The 27,927-nt window shown below is 35.5% G+C and overlaps 2 protein-coding genes across 17 annotated transcripts in view; one reads left to right on the top strand and one right to left on the bottom strand.

Moving 5' to 3' along the window:
- TIMP4 (TIMP metallopeptidase inhibitor 4) overlaps window positions 1–22,313 on the top strand; it is a 108,743-nt gene extending 86,430 nt beyond the window's left edge. For all 12 annotated transcript variants that reach the window (XM_052679055.1, XM_052679053.1, XM_052679051.1 and 9 more), the window contains 4 exons: window positions 15,155–15,252; window positions 18,754–18,868; window positions 19,513–19,637; window positions 19,780–22,313. In XM_052679055.1, coding sequence (XP_052535015.1) covers window positions 15,155–15,252; window positions 18,754–18,868; window positions 19,513–19,637; window positions 19,780–19,977 — 536 coding nt within the window. In that variant the 3' untranslated portion in view covers window positions 19,978–22,313. The remainder of the gene's footprint in view (window positions 1–15,154; window positions 15,253–18,753; window positions 18,869–19,512; window positions 19,638–19,779) is intronic.
- Window positions 1–27,927, bottom strand: part of SYN2 (synapsin II) — a 143,488-nt gene that overhangs the window by 56,744 nt on the left and 58,817 nt on the right. For all 5 annotated transcript variants that reach the window (XR_008205739.1, XM_052679040.1, XM_052679043.1 and 2 more), the window contains exon 5: window positions 25,117–25,206. Coding sequence is in view for 4 of the 5 variants with exons in the window: in XM_052679040.1 (XP_052535000.1) it covers window positions 25,117–25,206 (90 nt within the window). In the remaining variant the exon portion in view is untranslated. The remainder of the gene's footprint in view (window positions 1–25,116; window positions 25,207–27,927) is intronic.

The following is a 27,927-nucleotide window of genomic DNA, read 5'->3' as shown; positions in this document are numbered from 1 at the left end:
AAATACTTGCTACAAGTTGTATACTTCAGGGAATTCATTTCAACCATCCTAATTAAGACAAGGTCCCTTATATATGTGTGTGTGTGTGTGTTTATGTATATATGCATATATATATATATATTAGAAATGGTAGAAATGGTAGATACATACTTTTAATTATGCTTAAATGAAAGATTGTACTTTATATTTGGATCTGGGTCTCAAGCTCTCACTTACATAAATGATCTTCTTAAAGTAAATTGTACTTTTCACCTAAGGCATATTTATATCATGGATCTCTTCATCATCCATATTTTAAAATAGCATTTCTATATATTAAAAAATAGTTGACAGATGTACATATATCAAACAAATGATTGTAAATATATTTTTGGATATGCACATATATGAATTTGCATATATGTAACACTTGAAACCTGATCTAAGCATTTATGGATGAATTCCTTGATTTGTTTTGGACACAGTACATCTTGTAAGCAGATCAAAATGACTTCAAAGGATCTGGAGAAGACCTGTGGAGCAGTCTGCCCTGCATAAGAGAAACCTCCACTAACCACTTTGGCAAAGGCAGCTTCTCCAGCCTCTGTGCCAGGGCTGGGGCTGTCCTGGGGAACTGGGCAGCACAAGACTGAGTTTTCCCACACAGCACCACCCCAGTGGGAAGCAGGGCAGCGCCTGTGCAGCTGTTCTTCCTTTTGGAAGCAAAGCAGGTTTGAAGCCACACCTGCGTCCTTTGCACCGCTCAGTTCTTAAATGGGAACGGCCATGCCATTAAGCATCCCGTGCAGTAGTACACATCAAATCTCTCCTGCTAGTAGTATTAAGAATTTTATACCTATGCCTTTTCAAGAATTAAGAAGATTAAAACACGTACATCAAGATTTTTACTTCAATTGCAACATATCTGTACTTCTAAAATATCAGTAAACTAAGAGATTGGCTCTTCACCCACCAAAATCATTAGTAGCTGAACATCAATCCAGCTTCTTACTGAGAACTATTCAGTCTTTCTCACTTATTTAGTTCATTCATCTGTGTACCCATAGACACATTCAAGTATTTCCTTGCAGAATAAAAACCTATCACATACTATAACCAAGAAACCATGCCTCTAAGTTTCACATTAAGTAAAACCTGAGAAAGTCTCAGTTTTGCTCCTAGGATCACTGAGCATGGTAAGTAATTCAGTTACTGCATTATTTATCAGTTTCACTGTAAGTCTGTAGCTTTTTAAGTCTGCTTAGGATCTCTTGTGATTAAGGTGGAGGGGATGGAATCTGTAGGTTTTACTTGAGTACCTAAATTGAAGGCACTCAGAAGTGTTAGCATCTATATGAGATACCCAAGAAAAAAAAATAGGCAAAGAATCATTTCTGGGACAAGCTCTTATCAATTTCCTTTTGTTCAAATGATTAGTACTGTGCCATTTTGTCTTCTTCTGTCAGGGGGATTTTGTGGCTTTGCACTCTGTATAAATACTCAATATCTACCACAGAGCCTAAGTAACTTGACAGAAATAACAGGATTTCTGACAGACACAGAAAAAGAGAGTGCTTCTGGTTCTGGTATCGTGCTGGATAAAATAGAAATTGGAGATCAGTGAAGAGTACTGCAACTGTTATGTAGGTGTCCTCAATAGGAAGAACAGCAATTATAGGGTTGAAGATCCTGACAGAAAATAGTGAGTGTTATGCTGGTCCTGCCACTTGTGTGTTAGCTCATTCTCCTGCTTAGCCATAAGGGAGTGTGATTTTGTACAAATCTGAGAAGTTCTCCTGAACTTCTCCATAGTCTTACATTTCAGTCAAAGAGAGGTAAATGTCTATCAATTGGACGTGCCTAGTGCCATGGAGACAGACATCTTCCGTTAGAAAAAGAAATACATTCCTGTTGTGTTCAGTAGTTCTAAGATCCTCCTAGAATTTGTTGAATGTCTTCAAACCTCAAAGAACATCTGCGATTCTGCAGATTACTTTAGCTTGAAATGGAGATGGAAGGTGTATCAAATAGTAATTCCATGTACTTCACAACTAATTGTAGATGCTAAGTACACACCCCACCAAAAATCAAGAAGCTTTTTCCTTATGGAAATGAAACACAACAAGAATGCGCAGTTTAACTTTTCATATTCAATAGCAAGGCACCATAGTTTCAAGCTGATATAAGAAATGTCCACTGAGATTTTGGAGAAAGCCAGGAATGAAACTGAGTTGATCAAATGCTATCAAGATTTCCCTTTTGTCACTGCCTTCAGTAATTCATGAGCGCGTTTCTAAGCCAATGTTCACATCAAATTACACAACCAGGAGAGAAATTATATACATAGAGAGGACTAATTCCTTTCTCAAGTCTGTTGTTTCTAATTCAAACTGTGTTCTCCCCTGTAGCAAAAGAAAGATTTTATGGGAGTAATAGAAAAATAAGTAAATACTTTACACTCCTAAGATAGGTCACACCAGTGCCCTATCCTTACAGTTGATGCCTGCATTCTGATTTCAACTCTGATTTCGTTCTCTAAAGACTTATTGAAAATGATATTTTTAACTGAATATTGGTGCCACACTGCAATAGAAATTGAAAAACTAAGAGGTCTTAACTGCAAATTCAATACAATGCTCTGAAAGTAATGCTTCCTATTTATTTCCATGGAAGCTACAACAGGTACACACAATAACACTGTTTGATAGAGATAATTGATAGAGCTATAAAATAATATTTTTCAACACAGTCACCACCATTCACTCTGTATTTTTTGCCAGTGATTAACAGAAGTCTGCATGCTATGCTCATAACAAGTTGCACTGGTGGAGGTGCCCCACTGATCCTGTTGCCACTGCTGAAACACACCACCCACAGCCTCTCTGTGCTCACATCTGCTGTTTGGGCTCCATAAACTTTCAGAAAGCATTAATGAAAGTCAACAAGTTCCATTTTTTTCCACATAGAGGAATTCAGTTACACCCCATTGCTATATACGTACTTCATGTCAGACACCATTCTGTCAGATTGCTGTTCTGCTGCCATATGCAGCACAGCAATCAAATGTAATGGAATATTAGTGGGAAGGTTGAACCTCTACTGCCATACCAACAACATCTCCCTCTGACATTGTGGGCCAGAGTAAGATAAGGAGGCATTAATTTCAGAACAGCCCTCATAAATATATAATATAGCTTCAGAGAAGAATTTTTCAGCTTTAAAGACAAGTGGCACATGTCAAAACATGATGGAAGCTTTACAGCTGAAGCTTGGCAGCCTTTTAAGCCTCCCAAAATCTCAGAACACTGTGAGCAAAATGTGCCAGATCATATATTAAATTTTAATCGCATTTAAAAATAAAAGTTAAAAAAATCTAAATACACCAGAATTAATTTTTCAAAATCAGTTCATCTGGGGGTAAAACTGCAATACGTGATTTCTATATTATTGAACTTCACATTAAAAATTGATGGTTCAGTGCCACACTATTTTGCCTCACTGCAATATTGTATTTTGTTTCGCACTGCAGTGTTTTGATTTGTGCAATGTTAGAGTGAAAAGAAGTTTTGCCTCGTTGGGAGAATCAGCTTTGGAAAAGCTATTAGAAATGCAGACAGTACTTCTTCCAAGTTAAGGGGAAAAATTCTAACAGAGAAACGAGACTTTTGTTCTCACTATGTTGTTTGCTCCCAGTATATGCTTAGTCTCATAGAGTTTACTTGCTGCAAACAGTGTAACACAAAATTAAGCAATTATGTAATCAATCTTTGTGTTAAGCACCGTAACATTCACACAAATGTTAATACCTACATCACATAACACAAGACCACTGAAGACGGACGCCACAGAGTCTCATAAAAAAAAAAAACAACATATAAAAGAATCACAGAATCATTAAGGTTGGAAAGACTTCCTCAAGTCCAACTGCTGATGCATTATCACCATGCCCAATAAACCATGTCCTTCAGGGCCACATCTACACACTCCTTTAAAGCCTCCAGGAATGGGCAGCCTATTCCGAGGCCTGACTCCTCTTTCAGAGAAGAACTTTTCCCTAATATCCAATTGAACCTCCTCTGGTGCTACTAGAGACCATTCCCTCTTCTATTGCTCACCATCTGGGAGAGGAGGACAAAGCCCCACATCACCACAGTCCCCTTTCAGGGAGTTGTAGAGAGCAGTAATGTCTCCCCTGGGTTTCTTCTCCAGACTAAACAATCCTAGTTCCTTCAGCTGCTCAAAATTCCTACTCCTGAATCCACTGCTTGAGAATAGCGTGGCCTCACTGAAGGCTCTTTCAGGCCCTGGGTAGATCCCTGCATCAGAGGCTGTGCTTCACACAGTTTGCATCTTGGAGTTGTCTAAACATCTTTGGACTTCTCCATAGCATGGAAAGATCACAGTACTTGGCATATAATTTGTATTTATATTTTATATTGTCATATTGATATTAATTGTATTTGTATATTTATATTATTGTCCTAACAAATGGAGACAGATCTTATTTGCTTGATAGCAATCACAGAATCGGAGAACTAGATATTTATAAACATTAATCAGACCCCCTCTCAGTCTTCTTTTCCCCAGGCTGAACAGACTCAGGTTGTTCAGCCTTTACTCATACAGGAGATGCTCCCTTTATCATCACTGTGGTCCTTTGCTGGACTCCTTCCAGGAGATACCTTTCTATTTTCAACTGGGGAGCCCAGAATTCTAAACTTGGCCTCACCAGGGCAGAGCAGAAGGGAGGATCAGCTCCCTCAACCTGCTGGCCATGCTCTTTTTAATGCACCTCAGGATCCTTCCTGGTTACAGGCTGGCTCATGGCCAACCTGTTGTCCATTAGGACCTTCCGAGGTCCTTCCCTGCAAAGCTCACCTCCAGCAGCTCAGACCCTAACCTGTACTGATGCATGCAGTTATTCCTCCCCAGGTGCAGGAATCTACGCTCGCTCATGTTAAACCTCACCACATTCCGCCCTGTCCAACTCTCCCAACTTTCCAGGTGTTACTGAATGGTAGCACTCCCCAAAGCTTTGTATCATCAGCAAACTTGCTGAGTGTGAATGTTCTGCCTCTAGAGTGAAAATCAATGATAAAAATGCATAGGTATATTTAGAGAATAAACCAGAACTGACTGGAAAGAATTAGCAAAAATGAAAAAATGAAAGCTGAATTTCTGTTCAAGGAATTGTAAGTTTGATTAGAGAAATTATGTACTGGGCTTTATCAATTCTAATTCTCTCTCTTCCTTGAAAAAATACACATCCAAATGATAGGAAAAGCACAGCACCTGAGCATGCTTCTTGAAAAGAAGTATTAGAGGAAAAGAAGATTTGAGGCTATTTGTATCACTGCCATTGAAAGAGCATGCCACTGAAAGAGTTTTATTACGTTAACCATTGAATTATCTAAAAACAAGACAAAAAAAGCAGCTAAAGATTATTGTCATCTTAAAGGTGTGCAATGTCCTGCCAATATCAGTTAAACAAAGGGAATATATTTCTTCTATAAACATGAAATAAATACATAGTAACTTTTTTTACTTGTCTGCTATGCTTACTTTCATACACATTAATAATATCTGAAATTAAGCTTTTAAAATTCTACACTACCTGAGTCCTAGGAAGTTATTTAAATAGCTCCTAAAGCACTTAGAGTGAAGCTCTTATATTAAAAATGGTCTGCAACCATTCAAAGATGTGAATGCCTATGTATTAGAATAAATTATAACTGTGGTACATGGTGGTTTCTTGGCATCAGGAGCCCCAAACGTCAAAATGCTTTCTAAAATACAAAAAGAAGATGCAAATTTTCCAGCAGTGGATTGCAGCTCTGATTGTGAAGATGCCATGCTGCAAATGACTGCTTACAACTACATGCATCTGTACCAATCTTTGCAGAATATTTAATAAAGCACTCCAACATTCGTGCTTATTGAATTAAGTGCTGCCATGGGGAAGAAGAAGAACAATCTTCTGAGTTTATCAGAGACTAAGAACATTGAGATTTACAGAATCATTGTGCCTGAAGCTACGTGTTAATTTGCCCAGGCTGGAACAGGCTAATTGTTTCTGAATACCCTCACAAGTTAGGATAAATGACAGTACTTAATTCCTTCCACTTACAGACAACATTTGGCAGAATATAAGTGAAGTTTCCTTCACTAGCTAGGTAAAGTATTTTCTGTTGGAAGTAAGAGATATTAACAGAAGCAGCTACAAATAACCTTAGACCTACTTCAGTTTTTAAGACAGAAACAAACGTTTTGAGAACTTAATTCAAAATTCCAGCCCAGCTTATTTCCTTACTCTCTTTTCAAATCACAGTGTAAGACTGCATTATCAGTGACATGCAACTTTAAGAAATAATTTCCAATCTGCTTTAAATGTTCTTCTGAGTCCTGCCATTAAAGCATGAAAAATGGGGGCTCAGTCTGGAAAAATGCTGTCACTCTCTTCTCCTTTGCTCATTGAACATTTTCATGGCAGCACTCCTGACAGCTTTAAAGCTGAAGCTGTAAAATGAGGTGGCATCATGAAATAGTGAGCACCAGGACAGAATTTTAAAGAGACGTATCCACAAAACTCTTGTCAATTAGAGCATAAGTGATGACTATAAAATAATTACACGTTAGTGGAAAAAAATACAACTGAGCTAATTGAGTGTTTTGCCATGAGATAAAAACTCACAATTATTGCAGTTCACTGATTTAAAAGTAACTTAGTAATACCAACTTATTGCTGACCTCAGTGCAAGATAGGATAATTCAGCAACTATGTTATTTTTATTTAAAACTGTACATTATAGGGACAAGAAATTAAAACCCATGATTTCAAAATCATCCTGCATACACTGTGTGGAAAACAAAATGCAAGCTTATGAACAATGACTAATAATATAAAACAGACCGTAAAATACAGCCAGATTCTTAATCCTATTAATCTAACAATTTTAATCCCTAACTTTCTCATTAAAAAGCATTTCAGCAGTACAGGGTTTCTTCCGCATGGAGGAAGAGGTATGCAGCCATGAATGGAAATCTACAATAACATGATGTATGTTGTTCTACAGACTTCAGAGCATAAAGAGAGTGTTATTCTTCAGCTGAAATTAGGCAGATGTTGATTACTAGTCAAATGATGTGGTATTTGAGGCTTGTGAAGTAGAAAGAAATATTTCTGGTAACATGAGAAGCAGCTGTAAAAACAGTGCAGAAAAATAATAGTGACCTTGAACAACATTAGGAAATCATGCAGTTTTTTATGTAATAAATAAGTTAAGACTAGTGCATATCGGTTAAAAAAATCACCTCTTCCATTTGAACGTTTATAAAAACCTCACTCTAACAAACTGAATATATTCTTCTGATAATAATAATAAAAGGACTGCATAATCTGGTTTAACAAGGAAGCCAAACTAAATCAACTCTTCTCTTCAACACAAGGAATTTTTGCATCCCAAGCCAGAAACACACAGAGACTCACAAAGTGCTGCCCTACCAGAAAGTCCTAATGAGCTTCAAAAGAAATGCATTTTAGATGCAGACCAGCACAACCACTAATAAAACACAAAAGAATAATCAAAGTCTGCAGAGCATTTATGTTGAAAAAGTTGATAATCAGCGCAAATTAATATCCATATGAAATAGTGATAAAACAATTATTTGTTTCTGATTTATAGTCTCCAGAAGTATATGTATTTATTTTTCAAGAAGGTGAGTTTTGGAATGCTCTGTTTTTTCTCAACAAAAACACCATGAAAAATAGTGAATGATATTAAAAAATTGTAGTTCATCATCTGGAGAAAAAAGGTGTAACCAAAACATTTACACAGCAGCAATATTAATTGGTTAGAACAACCATAATTGTTAGCAATATTAATATTGCTAATATTAAATTAGATCATGTGACCTTTGTCCTCAATTTACAAAATATAGGTTTATCCATCATCTTTTTCTCTTTGTTTTCTATTTTACGTTGGATTAATAGAACTCAGGTTTGGCTCAGTTCTTGAGTTTTAAATTGAACTTCCCTTTCAAAAATCTCCCTGAGGTTCCTTCAGACCAAGTGATAAAATTTTAGTAGAAGGACTTGATTTTTTTGTTCATATAATACTGTTATCTCACCACACTTACCTTCTCAGGCCACTGGAAGCATAAACAAAACAAGGCAACGCTCTTGTAGAGCATTTCCATACAGTAGAGGACAAAAGACTGCTATAATTATATTGTTCAACAAGATGTGTGGGTACAGATCCAAAGCCTCTGTGTCCCAACAGTCTATCAAGTTCTATTTTCTTTCTTGTGATGTTTACAAAGTGTGTTTCAGTCGATGATGGTGCCACTGATTTAATTACTTTATAGATGGTTGTGAACATTTATTAATGGAATATCAGAAAGCTAAAATACAAAGCAGGAAAAGGCTGTGTTCACATCCTATCAAATACAGACATCTTATGAAATATAGATTCCTTGCCTTTTGTTCTAGGAATTGTGGAGAAAGGGATTACTAACAATATGTAATTACATTTAAGAAATACATCCTGCAAACACAGAGGAAAAGATGTTTTGAGTTTCACTCAGTATTGGACAAGTTTTGCTGCTGCTGCACTCCCTTTACAATTGAACCAGTACAATAGTTTCAGTTAGGTCACTGTTTGGAAACAAAACTACTGCTTGCTAGTCAGCCTTGTTGAAATCTACACTGATAGATAGATAAGCTGTTTGCTAAACACATTTGCTCTTTTTCAGCCTTTTAAAGATTATTCAAGAGCATTGTGCTTGCTTCTCAAATGACAACAGAAAGTATAGGTGTTTAACCTTAGTTTTCCACTCAGAAAGCAATAAAGGTGAACAAGCATCTCAACAGATTACCTGAATACTGAGGTAATGATCCTTCTCCTTGTTGAAGTCTGCAACAACTAGAGGCTTGAATAATAGTTCAGAAATCAATGCTGCAAAAGAACTGTTGCAGACACCTCTACATTGTAAGCACGAAAGGCAAAAACTATATGGAACATACAGTGTTTGCTCATGACAGCATCAGATATCAGATCTGTCAGATTCATTCTCAGAGTGGGGAATTGTTATATCTCAAACTGGTATTACTGTCAGTGATTTGGTAGCACAACTGTTGTAATACAGGAGTCATCTTTCATTTCCCACGAATGCTGTGTGAGCCATTTTGACAAATTACACCACTTTTCCTTCAGATTAGACTCAGATTCTATTCTCCACAATCCAGGCAGTTCAGTACAGGAAGAAAAATCTGTTAATCTATTTATTCAGAGTGGTGATATTGGCCAGCAAATTTAGATTAAAACGATTTAAAAAAGAAGAAAAAAAAAGGCAATCAAGAGTAAAGTGATCATACAAGTATGGCAGAAGTGGCATTTAGGTTTCTGGAACTGCCTGACATCAAGAAGATCATGGCCAGCATAAACTATAAAAATATACATAAAAAAAATAGAAGAACTGAATGAAATAGATGTATTTTGCTTTAAAAAGACAGATCCTTGACCACATGGTTTCTAGAATCTTCTTTAAAGAAACTAAACATGAGTGCGTCTTCTTCTTAGGGATAGTTAGGGATTATTCCTAACAGAATTCTGAAAGATCACAAATAATCTGAGTCAATTTTCAGAAGTGCAAGGTACCTTTGGATTTAACTCAGGTTACCTAGTGTAGATACAGATAAAGAATTCAACTGCCTCTAAGTTGAAGACCAAATAAAAGAAGCAATAGAACACAGAGTAGTTTTTGAAAACACAATTCAGTCTTACTTTGCATACAGTATAGGCCATGTCAGATGAAAATACGTGAAATGAACTGAGGACTAGGGTTAAGGTTCTTGGACTAAGAGCAGAGAGAAATGAAGGAAATTATAAATGGGAACAGGATAAAAATGGCATTTTTATGAGATGTTATTTGGCAAATCCTTCAGCATGAACCAAGAAACCAGAATATGCACTGCAAAAGGACTCACTTTCAAAAGGCCTTAAACACTGCAGGATAAGGGCAATGTTGTAAACCATACCATTATTATTATGATACTGGCACTGGATAGTATTACTTATTAGTTGGGGTCATTAAAGAGCAGCAGACAAGGTCCCTGCTTTTACAGTTAATTTAAGTGAGGAGCCTAGGTTCTTAAAAACAGACAGGCATAACTTTATCAGGTAGTCCAGATTTGTATTGGCATCAATAAGAATTAATAGCAGGTAAACTGAGGATTTATCAGGAATTTCTACTTTGATATACCCAACTAAGAAGGAAGATAACCCTCAGTTCTTAGTGGGGATTACAAAAAGAGCGTAAATACAAAATGTAACTACTTTAAAATGTTTCGTAAGAAGCCTTCCTCCTTTGGTAAAAGGATTTTTTTAATCTTAAAAATTCATTTGAATGTAGGATTACCAATTCCTTATATATTTTGTGTCCACAATTCTGCTTTATTCATACTGCATATGTGGATTGCTATATAATTTCAGGGAAAACAAACAAACAAACCACCACCATTCTGTTTTCTCTTCTATGTAAGTCTAAATGCTTTCTTTTATCTGTTCCCATATATATCTGCAATGCCATCCTCAAACCACCCTCAGAACAATACAAATAATTGGATTCTGTTCCATTTGCCACTTGTTCCCTTTCCCTAAGGGACAATACAAGAGCACTACAAGAGCTCCAGGGCCATAGTATCTGGCAATAGCTTTAGGTCTCAGGCATAAGAAATCAGGTGGAAAGAACAGCTTTTAAGTCATTCTACAAATTTTAGAAAATTAAACGAATTTTCAGAATTTTCCCTTTCTCATTCTGTTGTTCTGGGCTCACACTGCCATTCTTTTGCCTTTGCAACTGCAAACCCTGCTGCTCTTGGCGTGACAAATTCTTACAGAAGGCACCGTAATGAGCACAAGACTTGCGCTTACCAGTTTTGATGTTCAGTTTAGCTTTGAACTAAGCAGGGAATGACAAAGTAGGTAATGACAAAGTAGGTAACAGTTATTTAGAGAAACGTGATACAACAACATAACCCCCAACCAGTCAGTGTGCAACATCTGCTCCTGGTTACTGCATGCTCCATTTATTGTCATCTATATCATTGTATCACTATCACTAATATTATCAAGCAGGAAGGTCTTACAGACAACTACTTTTACTATGGGAAAATTATCACAGGAGTGATTATCGCTGCCAGCTGCACTGGGATCCAGGCTGGACATTTGTTTCAGATATTGTCACTTCCCTTCTTGTCTGGCCATAGGGGAGAGCTCGTTCACTTCCCTCTCCCTTTTCTCTCCACCTCCCACACCCTTTTCTCTCCTTTTCTTTTCCTTGTAAATTATTTTCTACCATACCTCTGAATATTTGTGTACATCAACAACCCCTTCTACACCTCACTGTAGTTTTCCCGTTTGTTTTTCTAAGTTGCAGTTTTTCTAGTTGCAATTCATGTCAGTTTTCTTGTCCTAACATCTGAGAAGGGTGTAGCTACATATTTTCCTCACTCTGTGGATATTTCTATAATTAAATAAGTACATCTACTGCTATTCCAATTGCCTTTACAATTATTATTATTATTATTTTAATCAGAAGAAAAATAGTTCAGTCTTCTGGAAATTATAGCCCAGAAACAAAATTACTGAACTAAGTCCAACTTCAAGAAGATAACTAAATGCTAGTGTATATGTCTCAGGTTACTGTGATCTTGATAACTTTGTCCAGGGAGTTCAGCTATAGCATTCGTAGAGAACAATGAGATGATAAAAGTTTTCAGAGCTCCAAGTGTCCACCTCCATATCTGGCCATTCTTTGAATTGACACTCTTCTTGGCCATTGTGTTATTTTAAATTTATTTTTAGGTTTATATATTTAAAAATGAATGAACATAAAATGCCTTCTATTAGATGAGGTGATGGTAACATTTGTGTACATATAAACAATTACTGTACCTGATTTCAGAGAGAAACCACAGAGTAAGACATGGTTAATGCCTAACTTTTTAACTTTGAACACGCCTGCATTGTATAAAATCCAACACTTCTTTCCTTACTGTTTAAACAAAAATATATCTGATGTTATTCTAAGTAAGTTCTGTCCATTATGCAGTTCAAAATTACCATTCATTGATGTAGAAATGATTGAGAAATGTTATTATTTAGGAAAGGAGGAAGAAAAATATTATTAATAGATATCTAATAATACACAAGCAGTAGCTAAGCTGATTTACTAAAAAGAACAGTGCCCTCCTGTAACTGCAATATGCTATGACCCTAGCAATAAACACAGCAGTTGCTTAGAGGGGCAGCAACTTGACAGTATGGACTCATCATAGTGGGAGCCAAAAGCTACCATTAGGATTGTTGTTTTGAGGCTCAAACTGACCCCCTGCATAGCTTTGATCACATTCATTTCTTTCTATTTCAGTTACCCAACACAGCTTTCAGCTCCAAACATTTCTTAAAACACAAAATATTTCTTAAAATACCATCAGTTACAAAACCTGGGAGCACTGCATAAGTGCAGCCTCGTACTACTGAAATATTAGCATGAATGCCTCCAGAAATGCATCCTATATTTTTAATGTGGAACAAATTTGAGGCAGACTGAATTATTGGCATTAAAATACAAAACCTATGCACATGCATTTCATGTGGAATTTCTCATATGGAACCAACAGCCATCAGAGAGATAAAATGAAATTATTACCCTAAACATGCAGAGGTTATTCTCAGCCAAGTAGAGAAGCCAACCCAGCAATGGTACAGTTGAAACCATTTATTGAAAAGAACTACAGACAAGGAGGAATCTTAAGTTATAACCACTCTCTGAACCATGAGTGAAAAGGAGATGGTTGAGCCCAAGAATGCTAAATCAGGAAGTGCTTGTGGTTAAAAACAGAAGCAACCACATGAATCAGAGGTTTTAGGAGACAGCTAAACGACTGATTGAAAAAAATAAAAAAAATCAAAGAACAGAAAAAAATAAGGAGGATTAAAAGGCTCCAAAAGATCTGTATGTGCTTGAATCTGATTTCAGGAGAAATGTAAAACCAAAGTAACTAAAGATTTAGACATCCTTTAACATAAAAACTTTCTTGTCATTTAAAAAAAAAATACATCTCAATTTGGTCTAATTCCACCATCTGGAAGCTCTCTCTTAAACAAACAAGTTTCCTTTTTCTTTCTTTCTTATTTTTTTTCTCTCTACTCACCCACAAAAAGATCTCATAATGACAAACTGCCTTACATAATGCCATAGAGACTCTCTGAGCAACCTGTAATGCTCCTGTCACATGGTAACAAGAATTTAGTACAAGTATGAAAATCAGTAATATTTTAATATTAAGCAAAAGAGAAGTAGCTTTAATTATCCTACATATGTTTGCATTGAATATGAAAGAAAATATTTCCTGCATATAAAACATGTTGTGATACTGAGGAAATTATGGGTCTAAATCCTAAACTGTTGTCTCACCTCTTACCTTCTACTGAATGAACTTTTTTATCCTAAACCTTTCCTTACGTGCTGTGAAGGAAAACAACACCAAACAGAACACGATTCTAATCTGACCTTTCCATCAGTACAGCACAAACAATCCACAACACCTTTTGTCTGGAAGTAGATCAAAGCCCTTAGAAGTACTGTTAATTTGTGGGAACATAACACATCTGCAGATGATTAAAGAGATGCTGCCACTTACTATTTGAAATGAAGAATTTGCTGCTCATACTTTAAAGAGCTCTTTCCTTTCAATCCAATCAGTAAGTCTAAAGGTCTTTAAAAGCGTTTGAATGGCTTGGGAGGAGGGAGTCCCATGCCAAAAGATGGAGAACTCCAGCTTTGAAGCTGCAAGCATATGCACCGTGTTGATTTTTACATCTAGTTTGCTCTGCTAATAAGTGAGGAAATGAGAATTGCCCACTTTTATATGAAACTGACCTCTGTTTGGCTGTAAGACAAATTGCAGTTTGGGTTTCTCGTTCCTTTTTTTTTAGTTAATTTATTGAATAAATTTGTTGGGAATGGGAGGGAGCATGATGGCAAAACAAGATCTCCTCTACATCAGCTTGATTTTCTGAAGAGAAAAAGTACGAGGATTTTGCTATAAGAACGGACAAACTCTAGAACAACATCTCAGGGAGTCTGGAAGTTGTTCTAGTGCTGAAGAATGATTTCTGGTCTGTGTGATACCTGCAGGAATAGGCGTAGCTATGACAGAGAGAGGGAACTCAACTGCTTCTTTCAAAAAATGCAGACATCCTTGCATAGATCTCTCTGCACAATGATAATGTAGATCTAGAGTAGAGGTGGGGTTGGATTATTGATTGCTAAGGTCTTTGCCACTATCTCTCCGTGGAGATACGGCTTGTTCTAACAAGTAGCACATCAGCAGAGGAGATATAATAACAGCGATCCAGAACCAAGCCAGAATTGGACTATAAATAATTTTGGGGTGGTGGAAGTCCCTAGAAAAATTTTGGGCTCAATGAAATATAGCGTATTATTGTATGCTTTTATTCCCTGTGACAAATATTCTTGGTTCATTTTCAACAATATAGATGAGAGACACAAAACAAACATAGGTAAGAGAACAAACTATTTTTCTATCACAGAATTTCTTCCTTTTCTTAAAATAGGAAATAAATGAAATGTGTCAAGAAAGAAAATAATTCAATTTTACAGACTAATACAATTAAGCTAAAATCTATGGTCTTAGGAAAGTGAATGCAACACAATTGTTATATTTGCATTTCATGACCACAGATTTTAACATGTAATTAGCAACCTGAAGGACAATTTTATCAAAACTCAGGGGTAACTCATTTCAGATTACCAGAACCATAGCAGACATAACCAGAATCAGCTTAGCAGCTCTGCTCTACTTAAGGATATCTTAACTCAAGGATAGACATTTCAAAGCAACTTTGGAAAATTTTGGCCTTAAATACCAGAAAATATCTAAGAAATTGAATATATATCTGTCAAAGGTATTTACTTAAGGGACAGACCATTTACTTTTATTTTCAGCTTGACATGGCTTAACATCTACTAGCTAACGTGTAAATAAAAATGCTAAAATCAATAAAAATAGAAGAAAAATATAATCTTATCTATTATTTGTATTTAACACTGTCTTTGCATTTAAACTGTCTTTTTCCCTCTATTACAGTGATTCGAGCAAAAATATCCAGTGAAAAGGTGGTTCCTGCCAGTGATGATCCTCTCGATACCCACAAAATGATCCGGTATGAAATCAAACAAATAAAGGTACATGGAATCACTCAGCTAAATTTGAAGTTCAATACTGATAACCTCTGTATATTGCTACAATTTAGTTCCAAATGCTTAAAGCTGGAAAAGGATCCAACTGGTTTCAAGGATGGACGTAGGTGAACTACTCAGGATTAAGAGCAGGGTTGAAAAAAAAAAAAAAAAAGGAAAAAAAAAGAGATAAGAATATCAGAGAAGCACCTACTTGCTAAATGAGCATATTTTTAAACAATTTTTCTTATTCAAAATTGCTTTATGAAGGCTATATGAAAATGTACTTAAATTTATGAGTATTCACTGCATTTGCTTATTTTCTGGCCACTTATGTTGCATTATGGTATTGCAACTCTGACTGGCTGAAACAAACTTTCCGAGCACAGGAAAGCATTTCCGGCTGAAATAGAAAGGGCTTTTCACTAGCGAATACGGACATATGCAGAAGCAGAATTCCTTCCCTGCTATTCACTGAAGAATCAATTTGTGTGAATGCTGCTAAGAGAGTAAATGGGAGTGCACAAAATAAAATGATTGAGAATCTCGTAGGATTTTTCCCTTTGTTTTTTTTAGCTCCAGTAAGGGAATGCTTTCATTAATGTTCTTTATCTATCATATTGTATAATCTTTTTAATTGTTTCTAACGATTTTAAAGAGATATAAGGCTGTGTAATGTTACAGAAGTGCTAGCAAAACTAAATGCACGTCAACATCTTACTGTTCAAAAATCACCATTAGGTTTAGTAGAGTTCTTCCAGTTATTTAGTTCTGTGATGAAGAATTTGTCATTTTCACAGAACCTGCGGAGATTACATTTTATTTCAACTGTAAATTGGGAGAATATTCCTTTTATATTATTCACTGGGCAATTTGACATGTAGCGTTAGCACGACTGTTTTGTGCTATTACGGTTATCAAACATACATTCCTGCTATTTTAAAACCAATATTTTTGGCTTAGAATTAAAGGATAAGTATTTCTGGACAGAAATATTCAGTATGATTTTGTTATTCATTTTCAGAAATACTAAAAATGAACACTGATGGCTTTATTCATTTCTTATATGTGAGGTGGCCTGTTTAAAAGCCACACATATTTTCAATTTATTTCATTTTCTTCCATGGTGATAATATTTACAGCATTACATTAAACTGAGAAGAAAATACATGATTTATATGCAGGCTGAATATCTGTTTTCATAGCATTATTATTGACCTTGTAATCGTGTGTATTCTGTGAAGCCACCTGAATATAAAAACAGCACTATTGGAGTTAGCAATATTTTGTCCTATGTTATCATAGTGAAGTAATGCCCAAGATATCAATGTTCTACATGAAATCAACACCTTTTACCAAGTGAAACTGGTATATATGCACAGTTACTACACATGTTCCACACAACTGACATGGATGCAATCCCTCTGAAAGAATTAAGTTGACTTCATGTACAGAAGGGCAGGGTCTGTGCACAGTGGGAGCATGAGATGGTGTTTGAGCTGGTAACTAAACATAACAATATGTATACTTCATAGCTATGCATTGTTTGAAAGCTAGGAAAATAAGCCCTCATATGGCTGAAAAGCCTCAGAAAACAAAGAAGATAGAAGAGTGTAATTGTTGTAATGGAAACATGTCTCAGATCCTGAAAGTAACACAAAGTCTTTTAAGAAAGTATTCTAAAATCTTAAAGCAATAGCAGTGTACTGATCTGTTACATACCTCAGCAGGACACTGCCAGTATCCATACAAACTAGTTATTAAGTACACATCTTCCTGTTCTATTCCTCTGCGTATTTTTCTTCAATAAAGTCCTACCAGAACATCAGATGTAAATGCATTATATCACAAGGTAGAACTTGGTCAAGCCATCCTAGGCATTTACTCAGAAAGCATCCACACTTTCAGAAGTTGGGAGAAAATGACACAGAAGATCAAATACAATTTACTGAACTAAACAGAAGGGTCAAAACTTAAATGGTTTAACAAATCTTAAAACCAGAAATCAATCAGAGCTGGAATATCATAGACAAAAGTAACAAGCAGATAGCCTGATGAGGGCTTCTGTGTATAATATACCTCAAATAAGGTGGATTTAAGTGTATGCAAGGGATTCCAATTCCAAAGGTGACAGGAATTAAAGACTTTTATGGGGAGTGAGGAAGGCCTGGGGCTCCAATTGTAGCTCTGCTTTAGCTCTGAGGCAGATTCCCTGCAGCACATGACCCGTTTCTGCTTCTTTATCTTGTTGAGAAGATCGTTTACATTTGGCTTCTATCTAATGAAAGTAAGCACACTATCCATCATCATTACATACATTTTCTATTACTTTCACTGTAGCTCTGTGCAGGATGCTGTGGTTTTTTTGTTTGTTTTTGTTTGTTTTTAGCTGCTATTCTGGATTTTTTTTTCTTTTGATTATGTTTTCTTCTTTTACTAAGTATTTCAAAAGAGTGCCTAATGTTTTTGGACGGGAAGAGCAATGACAACCCCTTTGACTATTTTTATCATTCTGTAAAAAAGGCTTCAAAAAACCCTAACATATTACTGTGCGTTTTGTAGCACTCTGTACTATTTAAATCTCCTGAGAGAAATTGAGTAATATGAACATATTTTCCAGGGACACCAGCTGCAACAGAGAGAGCTTGCCCATGAGAGCTGTGAACCTTGCAATTGTCCACAGCTGTCAACACACAGCATGATGTAACGAAACGGGGCCCACGGAGTGCTGGGGCTTCAGTTATGTCATACTCGGTGATGACAGGCATTCTGAAGTTGATTAGCATCTTACGGTTCCTTCTCACATTTAGAAATAAATAATTTTGTTTCTGTCTTTTAATGGCTCTCTTAGTCATAACTGGAATTGTTGATTAGGGAGCAGACAATCTGACCACTGCATGGGCTTTAGTTCTGAACCTATCCATGTTGGTGCTGCAGGACTGAAATTCTAAGAGCTAGCTCCCATTTTCTAACAGTTCTTAGAGAAGGTTGCGTTGGGCAAAATTATCAACTGGATGTGGAAAAACGGTATTCTTTACTGACAGAATATAGGAAAAGTGCTCCATTTCCTAGCACGTTTTATGTTCTTGAATTTGCACACCATTACGCTGATCAAGATAAGATCTTCCATGCAGTAATTTTTTCATCTTTAAAGATTCAACACTGCAGCACTTTGTTTAAGATGAGTGCTGTGTCTCTTTTATTCCATTTAATGAGAGATGTGAGTAGAATATCATGTGAAGAGAAAGCTTTAGAGAGCCATTTAAAACACTCAGAAAATCAGATTTTGAAATGATTTTTTTTTTAAGGCCTAATATCCTTCTAAAATAACAGACAATTCATTTTATGTGGAGATGGGGCCTAATGGTTGGTATTTTCTCATAGAAATTCAAACTTCAGAGCCTTTTTTTCCAAAAGATGCACCATATAATTATTTCAGCTGTTGCTTGCAATGGTTTTTCATGTTTCTTTTCCCCCCTCTGACTTAAACTTTCTGATAATTTTCAGATGTTTAAAGGATTTGAAAAGCTCAAGGATGTCCAATATGTCTATACTCCCTTTGATTCATCACTCTGTGGAGTGAAACTAGAAGCAAACAACAAAAAACAGTACCTTTTGACAGGTAAAACACAATAAAACTAATGTACGTATTAAAAAAAAAAGTAACTGCTCAATGTCAAATTTCACCAACTTTGAAAAAAAAAACCTATAAATTTCTGTGCTAATTAATACAAAAAGAATTAAATGGGCAAGCTGTATAAAGCTGTAGTTAATGTGCGATCTTACATGTTTTCCATCCTTTATCTGAAGATCTTAAAACAGTTTCAGAGGAAGTTGAAGCCAGTAACTATGCAGTTAGTAAATAGGAGCTATGCATCACCATCATTATTCATTTAAAAGCAACAGTACCAGTTTTCCTATGAATGCAAATGTACTTAGTGAGACAACCCATACCTACATTATGCCACATTTGGTGTTGTAACTGCAGATTTATACCTATAGAGTCCTGTAATCTTGTCCAAGATATTAGATCATTTACATCCATCCCTTGTTTGCAGATTATCAGCATCTTTTGAGAAATGTCCTTGTTAAATCTTTAGCATCTATTCAGGAGGATAACTGTGACATTTTAAATAAAATTCACTGAAAGAACTGTGAAGTATGAATTTGGTGCATTTAGTTACAAACTTTCAACTTCAATTTAGTTCAATATTTAGAAAATAGTTTCATTTGCTTGCCTTATTTTCCTTATTTCCCATGCTGTAGGCCAGATTTTAAATGACGGTAAAGTCCTCATCCATTTATGCAACTACATTGAACCATGGGATGATTTATCCTTGTCTCAAAAGAAGAGTCTTAATCAGAGATATCAAATGGGCTGTGGCTGCAAAGTAAGTATAGAACAAAATACTCCTTAGTGGTGGAGCTCACCTTTCAGGAAAGAGCATTTTTCACTGGTGGAATACACCACGTATTTTACTGTTCTTTTAGAAACTTTCAATTTACTGAATTAATGTACTGTTTCACGTTTAGATTACTACCTGCTACATGGTGCCCTGCTCAATCACTGCACCAAATGAGTGCCTCTGGACAGACTGGCTGATAGAAAGAAAGCTATACGGGCACCAAGCCAAGCATTACGCCTGTATCAAGAGAAGTGATGGCACTTGCAGCTGGTACCGAGGTGGCCCTCCCCCAGAGAAAGAGTTTATTGACATCAGCGAACCTTAAAGTGATCACTTCCTAAAAAGCCTTGGAGTCTAATTCCATCAAAAATTGCACGCTCACAGCTTTGAACTGCTATCGTCTAATGTATCCACTGCTTAGAAACAAAAACAAATTGTCCTGTAAAGCTAAAGTACGAGTCTTTGGAATTGGCACTCAGGCAAGAAGAGGAACAAATCTCCCTGGAGATAGCTACTCCTTAAGTCCTGCTTTGTACAGAGAGGCTCAAACTGAGAATGCTGCTCTGTGTTTTATAAGGCATAACAAGTTTCCTTTTTTTACCAATATGAATGTATGAGAACATAAGAATGGTCAGAAATCTGTCCCTATTTCTGCTAACCTACAGATGGAAAGAGCTCCACATTTTGTTTCAAATCATTCTGATGAACTAATGAATGTCTTATAGAACTATTTTTTTCCCATATGAAAGTCTTCTGATACAAAAGAATTACTGTACAGTGTATATGTAAAGTATTTTAACAATCTGCTATAAAAGATTCAAAAATCCTTGTTTTCTCCTTACCTTTTCAAACAAGTTGAACACTTTTGTGATTAAAACAATCTATGCTCCACATTGTTTGTTAATTATGTCACAGATTTCTTTAACTACCGAGTTGTAACATTCACTGATAATTAAGTTAAAACACAAACTCAATAATCAAAATCCCAATATCCAACTCAATATTCTACAAGGTGTAGCTAGTCCATAGGAAAGTAAAGGCAGATGTTCTAATGCTTCAGCATTGTATGGAATCAACACAAATAAGAACAGGTGAAAACTGCTTACACGTTTACAGAAACCACGTCCATCATCACTGCAGCTGTAGTAATTAATAGTGCCTCTCTAATTATGTGACTAGAGCAATTTATTTCAGCACTGTTAAAGCTTTGGCTTCAGAAACTCACATGAAAGTAAATGCACAAATATTTAATAACATACACTGCAAGAGATTTCTAAAAAGCTCTCAAATATTTGACCATATTTAATTATAAATTAAATTTACATTAATGTTTTTTCATTCATGAATGTTCATTGTAATCTGTCATAATGAGCTTGGCAACTTGTGATCTTATCCTAGAGTTACAATAGTTTGCCTTCAATTTTTGGGGGGGCTTTAACTATTAAGAACTGATTGCTGTAGTTAGTAGCCATTCTCACACATACATAAGTTTACGAAAGCATCTCAATTCACAGTGGTAAAACTGCAGAAGTTATGTCATTCAGAGCCAAAGTTTAGACCGCTGTTCAAGCAGTGCTCGTGTTCTAGAAACTGGATGAGAACCATGATCCATGTTATGCATCCTACGTTTTAGTCTAATTTTCTTTACTGGGTTTCTTGAAAATCATTCCTATTTTGCCTAAGGATTACCCTCTCATATTACTCAAATAGGAATTTAGAACTGCAAACATTGCAAAACCAACAGGAACACTCAGCATTATTCCTTTGAGGGAGAGTTGCCTATGTCCCTTAGTAGGGACATAAATGTTGCCTGTCATTTTTATTTACAGTCCTAAATTAAAACATCATACATTTGTGTTGCCAAATACAACGCCGATTTAGTTTTCTGTTTTGCTGAAGCCAAACAAAAAATTACCAGTTGGGCAGTTTCAGCCACTGACACACGTGTGCACACAACTACTTACCTAAGGGAAATATGAAGGCCACCCCTCTTCCGACTGATAGTGCAAAGACAACATTGGCAGTGCTAATTGCTGCCAGTGCTGTGCATTTATATTAACAGTTCACAGACAGATTGGAAAAAAGAGAAAAAAACAACAACAAAAAAACCAGGCATAAATTCTTCCTGTCAAGCCAAAACAATTCATAGACAAGTCTGGAAAAGAACCTCAATAACTATACAAGGTCCAAATCAAGCACATGGCTAGTTAATATTTCACACATGGACAGTATAGCATTTGTTTCCTAAAGTATTTTGATGTAATGGTGCATTTTGAATATCACTCAGCAGAAAACAGATAATTTCTGCTTTTAAATGAAACATAGTTCTATTTCTTTTTCAGTTTTATAGTAAGTAGACCTTAAACTGAACTAACCAAACTCTCATTGTCTTCTTTGTAGACATTGTAAAAATAAATGTTTTCCTTGGTATTTATGAACAAACTATAACATGAATTGTATGTTATAATGAGTTTTTAAAATGTTTTATATTTGATCTGCCATAAAGTATCCAATATGAAGTATTTCAAAATTACTGGCTGTCCAGTTTGATTTCTGTCTGAACTGAAATCTTGCCACACTTCCCATAATGGATGATAAAAAAGATGTTGGTTTTTTTTCATATCAATAAATATTTCAAGAAAAGATTTTAAGAAAACCAAACCCTCTCAAAATGATTTCTTATTTTCCCTGAAAAGCTGATAAAGATTACGAAAAACATTAAATAGTGCTGATTTTTGGATGTTACTTTTCTAGATACAGATTTATTTTTCACAGCAGTGGCATTGGTACATGTTGTTAGGAAGGTCAGAGCAGAAATACAACCTGGTACAACATTCTATTTTAATTTGAAAATGACTCATGTGACTTATAATTAGAGAAAAGATCAGGTGAATGCTGAAAAAATAAAATCCTTAAATATTGATGTTTTTTTTTCTTTTGACACAATGTTTTAGTTAAGTTTTATTAAAATGCCCAGCAATTAGAGTGAAGAATTTTTTTCCTGATATAACATAGGAGGTGGGAATGTAGTGAAATAAAGAGAACCTCATTAATGAGGGAAAGGCTGTAAATATGACTCAACTAGCAATGAGTTCAGAAAGCTTTACAGCATTTTGTATAGTCTAATCAATTTGAGATGAATGTTTCTGTTTCAAGAAGTGTTTCTTTAAAGCAGCTCCAGTTTTACACAAAAGAATGGCATCTTTGTTTATTTACCTTTTACTGCTGCCTGAAGACTCAGTACAAACGATCACCAGAGAATGAAAGAAACAAAAAAAACAGAAGCACAACTGGCAGCTCAGCCAAAAACTCAATTCACAGATCCACAGTTTTCCCCTGCTCTCCCCCTTACCCCTCAGTGGGTTGAAGTGGATGAAAGGAACTCTAGCTTGTGATTCGGGGGATAAGACATGAACGAATGAGCACAAAAGGAACTACAAAAAGTTAAACAGTAAAAATTAAATTCTATAAAAGTAAATGCAAACAAGGCAGGTCACAAATAGTGTTAAAAATAAAAATTCAAATAGCATATTATTTCAATTTATTAACTAAGAAACTAAAGATATCAAAATTGTTTTACCACCTATTTTAGAAATTCAAATAAAAATGCTATCTAATATGATGCTGCCTGATTATTTTTCAAGTCACAAAGTTCCCAGAATTTCATCAGAAGGCAAAACCACACAAATGATCTTCAGCATAATCATATATTACAGCATATTTGAATGACATACAGCAAGGCAATGCCGAAGCAGAGAATAATTTTTCAGATTAATATTCATTGCATAGAAAAACATGTAAAAAATTTACTCAAATGGGGAGAGTAGGGGCATTCAAAAGTTTGAATAAAAGACAAATAACTTATCAGTTCAGATATTAATAAGCAACATAGAGGAAAAAAATTACCCAAAGGGAAGGAAAAGGGAAAAAACATCCCAACATTTTTCATACTCTGTTAAACAAGCAAAATTTCAGTTCAATTAGTTGTTTAAAAATAGTGTGAATTACCTCTATCAAATAGTGTTATTGTGCTTTTGGTATCTGTTGCAGTTTCTACTGAATTAAATAGGAGGCATTACATTCAGAGTTTCTTAGTAAAACTAAGAAATACCGTAAAAGGTCTGTTTTTTCAATAGGACAATGACTTGTAGCTGATAAAATAATGAAGAACAATTACTTTTGTGCAGGAAATTACAGAAAAGCATTAATTTGCCATTCTAAGAATAATAGGAGACATAAAATGTATAGCATTAAAGAAAGAAAACATATTGCAAAACAAAAGAGGTGGTTCTATTTCTCTACCTACTACTAATATATCCCCAAGACATAAAAATATACATTTTATGAAACTTTTTCCTGACAAATCCATCAACAGAAACATCTTTCAATTCCCAAATTATCGCCTATGCAGAATTAGATCTGCTGCTCCATATCAGTAACCATTCTCCTTTGACTCCACAAAACTTCTGTATAGCAGATTTCCTAAGTACATATGTGTAGCAATGGTTCTTGTCCTCAGTGTCTTATACAATAAAATAGTAACATCTGTGAGTCAATAGTCCAAAGGGACTAGAGAGGAGAACTGGATAAGTTCTGAAGTGCCATCTGTGATGACAGAGTCCTATCAAAATGGACGAAGCAATCACAGCCTGAGGACCTTAAATAAACAGCTAACTAATGCATTTATCAGGAATACACTCAGGAAAGAATTTCTGTTTAGAAAACCATGAAAAGAATACAGATGTGTCCAATGTAAGATGTGTTTTCTCTAGGTTATGTGCATTCTGCATATGCAGGCACAAAAATAATCACAGTTGCACGTTCACCAGCAAGTTGGAAACTGTGCTTACATCCTGCCAGACCAGTTTCAAGAGAACAGTCACACTGATGCACCCTCTTCCAATCTATCTTCAAAAACAACTTGGAGGACATAGGAAACTACTTCCATCTAAAGATCAAAAATTTGTAGGGTAATTTTATTTTAGGAAAATGTTAAGTGAAGATCACAAGTGTCACTTTAATGAACACCTTTCTATGTGTAAAGGGCTGGAAATCAAACAATGTCAGCTCAGGTACATGAACACGTAAGTCACAAACACCCTAATTTTAGGTATGTTCAAAGTTCTACAGTTGTAGGCAGATCATCCAGATAAATAATGAACTCTTCAAACATATGTTAAAGAATTAGTTTGAAGCAAAACATAAAAGTAACCCCCGTACTTTAATAGTTCTGTGTTTTTACAGCCATTTAATCTCTTGAAGTCTGAGGCTGATTAGTTGAAAAAATGTTAGCTTGTTAGTTCTAACATCTTCTTCATTTAGCCACCACAATGCTTTCAAGTGATCACCACATCTCATCCCTCTGACAGCTACCAAAATAGCTTTTAAAATAGATGGATCACGTGTGTTTACAGTCACTGTTTAACAGACAGTTAACTAATGCAGTACTGGTACTTGTACATACCATTTCCTTGTGGTTTGGATAGAACGTTTGCTCAATTAACGGGAACTTCTCCGGACCCAGAGTTTTGTAGACAGACACCAGCTGGGCAAACTGTAAAGCAAGGCAAAACAGAATCTCAGGAGACCAACCACATTCTGCTGAAGGGTTCTTATACCATCGCTTTGCTTTTAGTCTTCTGTGTTTCATAAACTCAGCATAAAATACACAAATAACATCTAATTTCTCTCACTTCTACACATCTTTTTAATCCGCCCAAGCTATGACATCTTATATAGAGAAAAAAAGAACAGTACCTTTAAGAGTTAACCCTCACACCTACATGAAATGAAATAAATTGGAATACTGATTTCAGACACCTCATATTCTGCATATTTTAAGCTGACTTTGTGATGAAGTCATTATGATACTGCATTTCCTACCATCTTCAATCCAAAGATAAAATATATTTCACTTTAATTTACCTTCTGGCACTTCAATGACACTGAAAGGCGATTTTGCAAAATTGTAAAGCAGAGAAAAGCAATAACTAACTGTGTCATATACAAGTCAGATGAAGAGGAAACGAGCATTTTAATTTCCTAGGCTCTAGCCATGCACCTTAGCCACATAGCCATTCTTCCACTGTCTTCAATCAACAGTGATGCTGATAATTTAAACAGTTACGCGTTATTGGCTCTTCTATTAACTTTTTCTCTCTGGGCCCTTTCCTCAGTGCATATCCACTCTATCTATAATGTAGATAGTAGTAAAAACACAAAAAGCCAAGAAATATTTAAACACAAAAATGCAATCTTTTATTAAATAGAAACACATTTAAGGGCTGTTCTGTTTAGTGAGCAGATCAGCTCTTCTGCTCTAACAGTCCAAAAACCCAAATCTCTTGAAATTACAGCTTAGCAAATGAGGTTTCTAGGGAGCAAGATGACTTTGGCAGTCAGAAGACCACTATTGTTTCAAGACTCCAAAGCTCTGGCTTGTACATGCCCATGATGTGTTTAGTTGTCATTATGCCAACATGAGACATAAACAAATTAGCACAACAGTTTGAATAGTGGGATTTGCTGGTTACAAACAGGAAAAAAGCAAAGAACAATACAAGTCTGTCTGTGATGCGGTATGATCAAATGCTCTGTTAATGCAATTGAGGGTGAAGGGATAGTAAAAACCATTTAAAGGGGAAAAAAAATGATGAAAGCTTTGCATTGCATATCCAGCTGGCATAAAAAATTTGTTTAATTTAGTGGTGTTTACTTAGGTTTGGTAAAACACATATTTAAATTTTGAAGACCAGTGGAAAATACCTTAACGATGAATAGTTTTCACCAGAAACCTAAAAAATCCTAGTTGGATATGTGCTGTAGAAAAAAGACCTCAAGGAAAGGAAATATTATCACAGCTACCAAAATAAGGTGGTTTGTGAATAGAATTCCTGGCAACTTACTATTTATTCCTGTCCTTATCCAAGATCCAAATTTAAAATTTCATGATGAAATACTGTCTATTAAATACATGATTTTAGCCAAACCATTATGTTAAAATAAGTCATTTAGTAATAAATCTTTATGTAAAGTTCTTTTAAAAAAATTATTTGTAGGATTTCCTGTAATTCTTTCCTGATTTTTTTCCCCATTTCTACTGAAAGATGGTGAGAAAAATGACACTCTTTGTGGAGATAATGACATTCATTCAAAACATAAGAAAACTGCATTTCATATCAATGCTGACAAATGTTTACTTGCTTAAAATAGTACTAACCACACGTAATACACATGTATCACTCTGAAGTACATATAATCTAGTAGTTAAGCTATGGAATAGCACACAGGAAAACTAGGTTTAAATTTCCTGAGGCAGAGAATATGAACGAAGTCAGACACCCCACAGAATTGGGGGCTGATTTATTCCTATTCCCTACTGGATCTCTGCTTCACTCACGTCTACACTTTTAGGAATTTCTTGTTGAACTTTATCCCTAAAAAAGTGATCTGATAAACTCAACCCAAATTCACATAACAGTTCTGGCATTTTAATTGTACATCCATAAACTACTGATTGTTTTCCGTACTTTCCTTGAATTCTGGACAATTCATGAAAAACAAAATTAACAAGAAGTTCATTAAAACAGAATAGCAATTAAATGTGATCTAGACTACATTTTCTATATTTTTCTTTTGAGCAGTTAAACCAAAAATTTAAAAAAAACATCAGCTACACAGATTGAATCAAATTACCACTTCTGAAAATCCTGCTCTACCTGGGTATTTGAGAAGATGCACAGAGCTTACAAATACATTGAACATGGATAGCACGTGGCACCTCTTCTGCTTTTCTACCTAGACTGGGTACTAGTCTAGAACCTGCTGGGAACTGCAGTAACAATTCTGATTAGACTTGTTTGTAGGCCTTACCCAAGTAAGACGGGAAAAAAACCAATCTGTGCTAAAATGACCTAATTATTGCTCTGTCTATAAAGTTTTGAAAGTGTTTCAATTTACTGCACTAACTAGTCTGACCTTAAATTATGTCTTCAAATCACAGTAAGGCTTATTACATGCTTACCTGGGCAAGAGCAAACTATTTCTAGACTATAAGCTACTGAATCAATACCTAATCCCATGGTGAACGTTCTCTGGTATGGGATGAACAGAGAACACTGGCAGAGCTACATGGTATGTATATAAAGCATTTTGTAGGCATATCAAAAGTCCTGTAAGTTTTTAATGGTTATAAAACAAAATAACTTCAAAGAACATTTCAGCAGGAGTCTTTGGAGATGGTGCCTCTCAAAAAGAACAGGATAAAATCACTTTT

Source organism: Tympanuchus pallidicinctus, unplaced genomic scaffold, assembly GCF_026119805.1.
Source record: "Tympanuchus pallidicinctus isolate F22 unplaced genomic scaffold, pur_lepc_1.0 scaffold17, whole genome shotgun sequence".
Taxonomy (NCBI): domain Eukaryota; kingdom Metazoa; phylum Chordata; class Aves; order Galliformes; family Phasianidae; genus Tympanuchus; species Tympanuchus pallidicinctus.
This window is presented reverse-complemented; position numbering and strand designations above follow the sequence as displayed.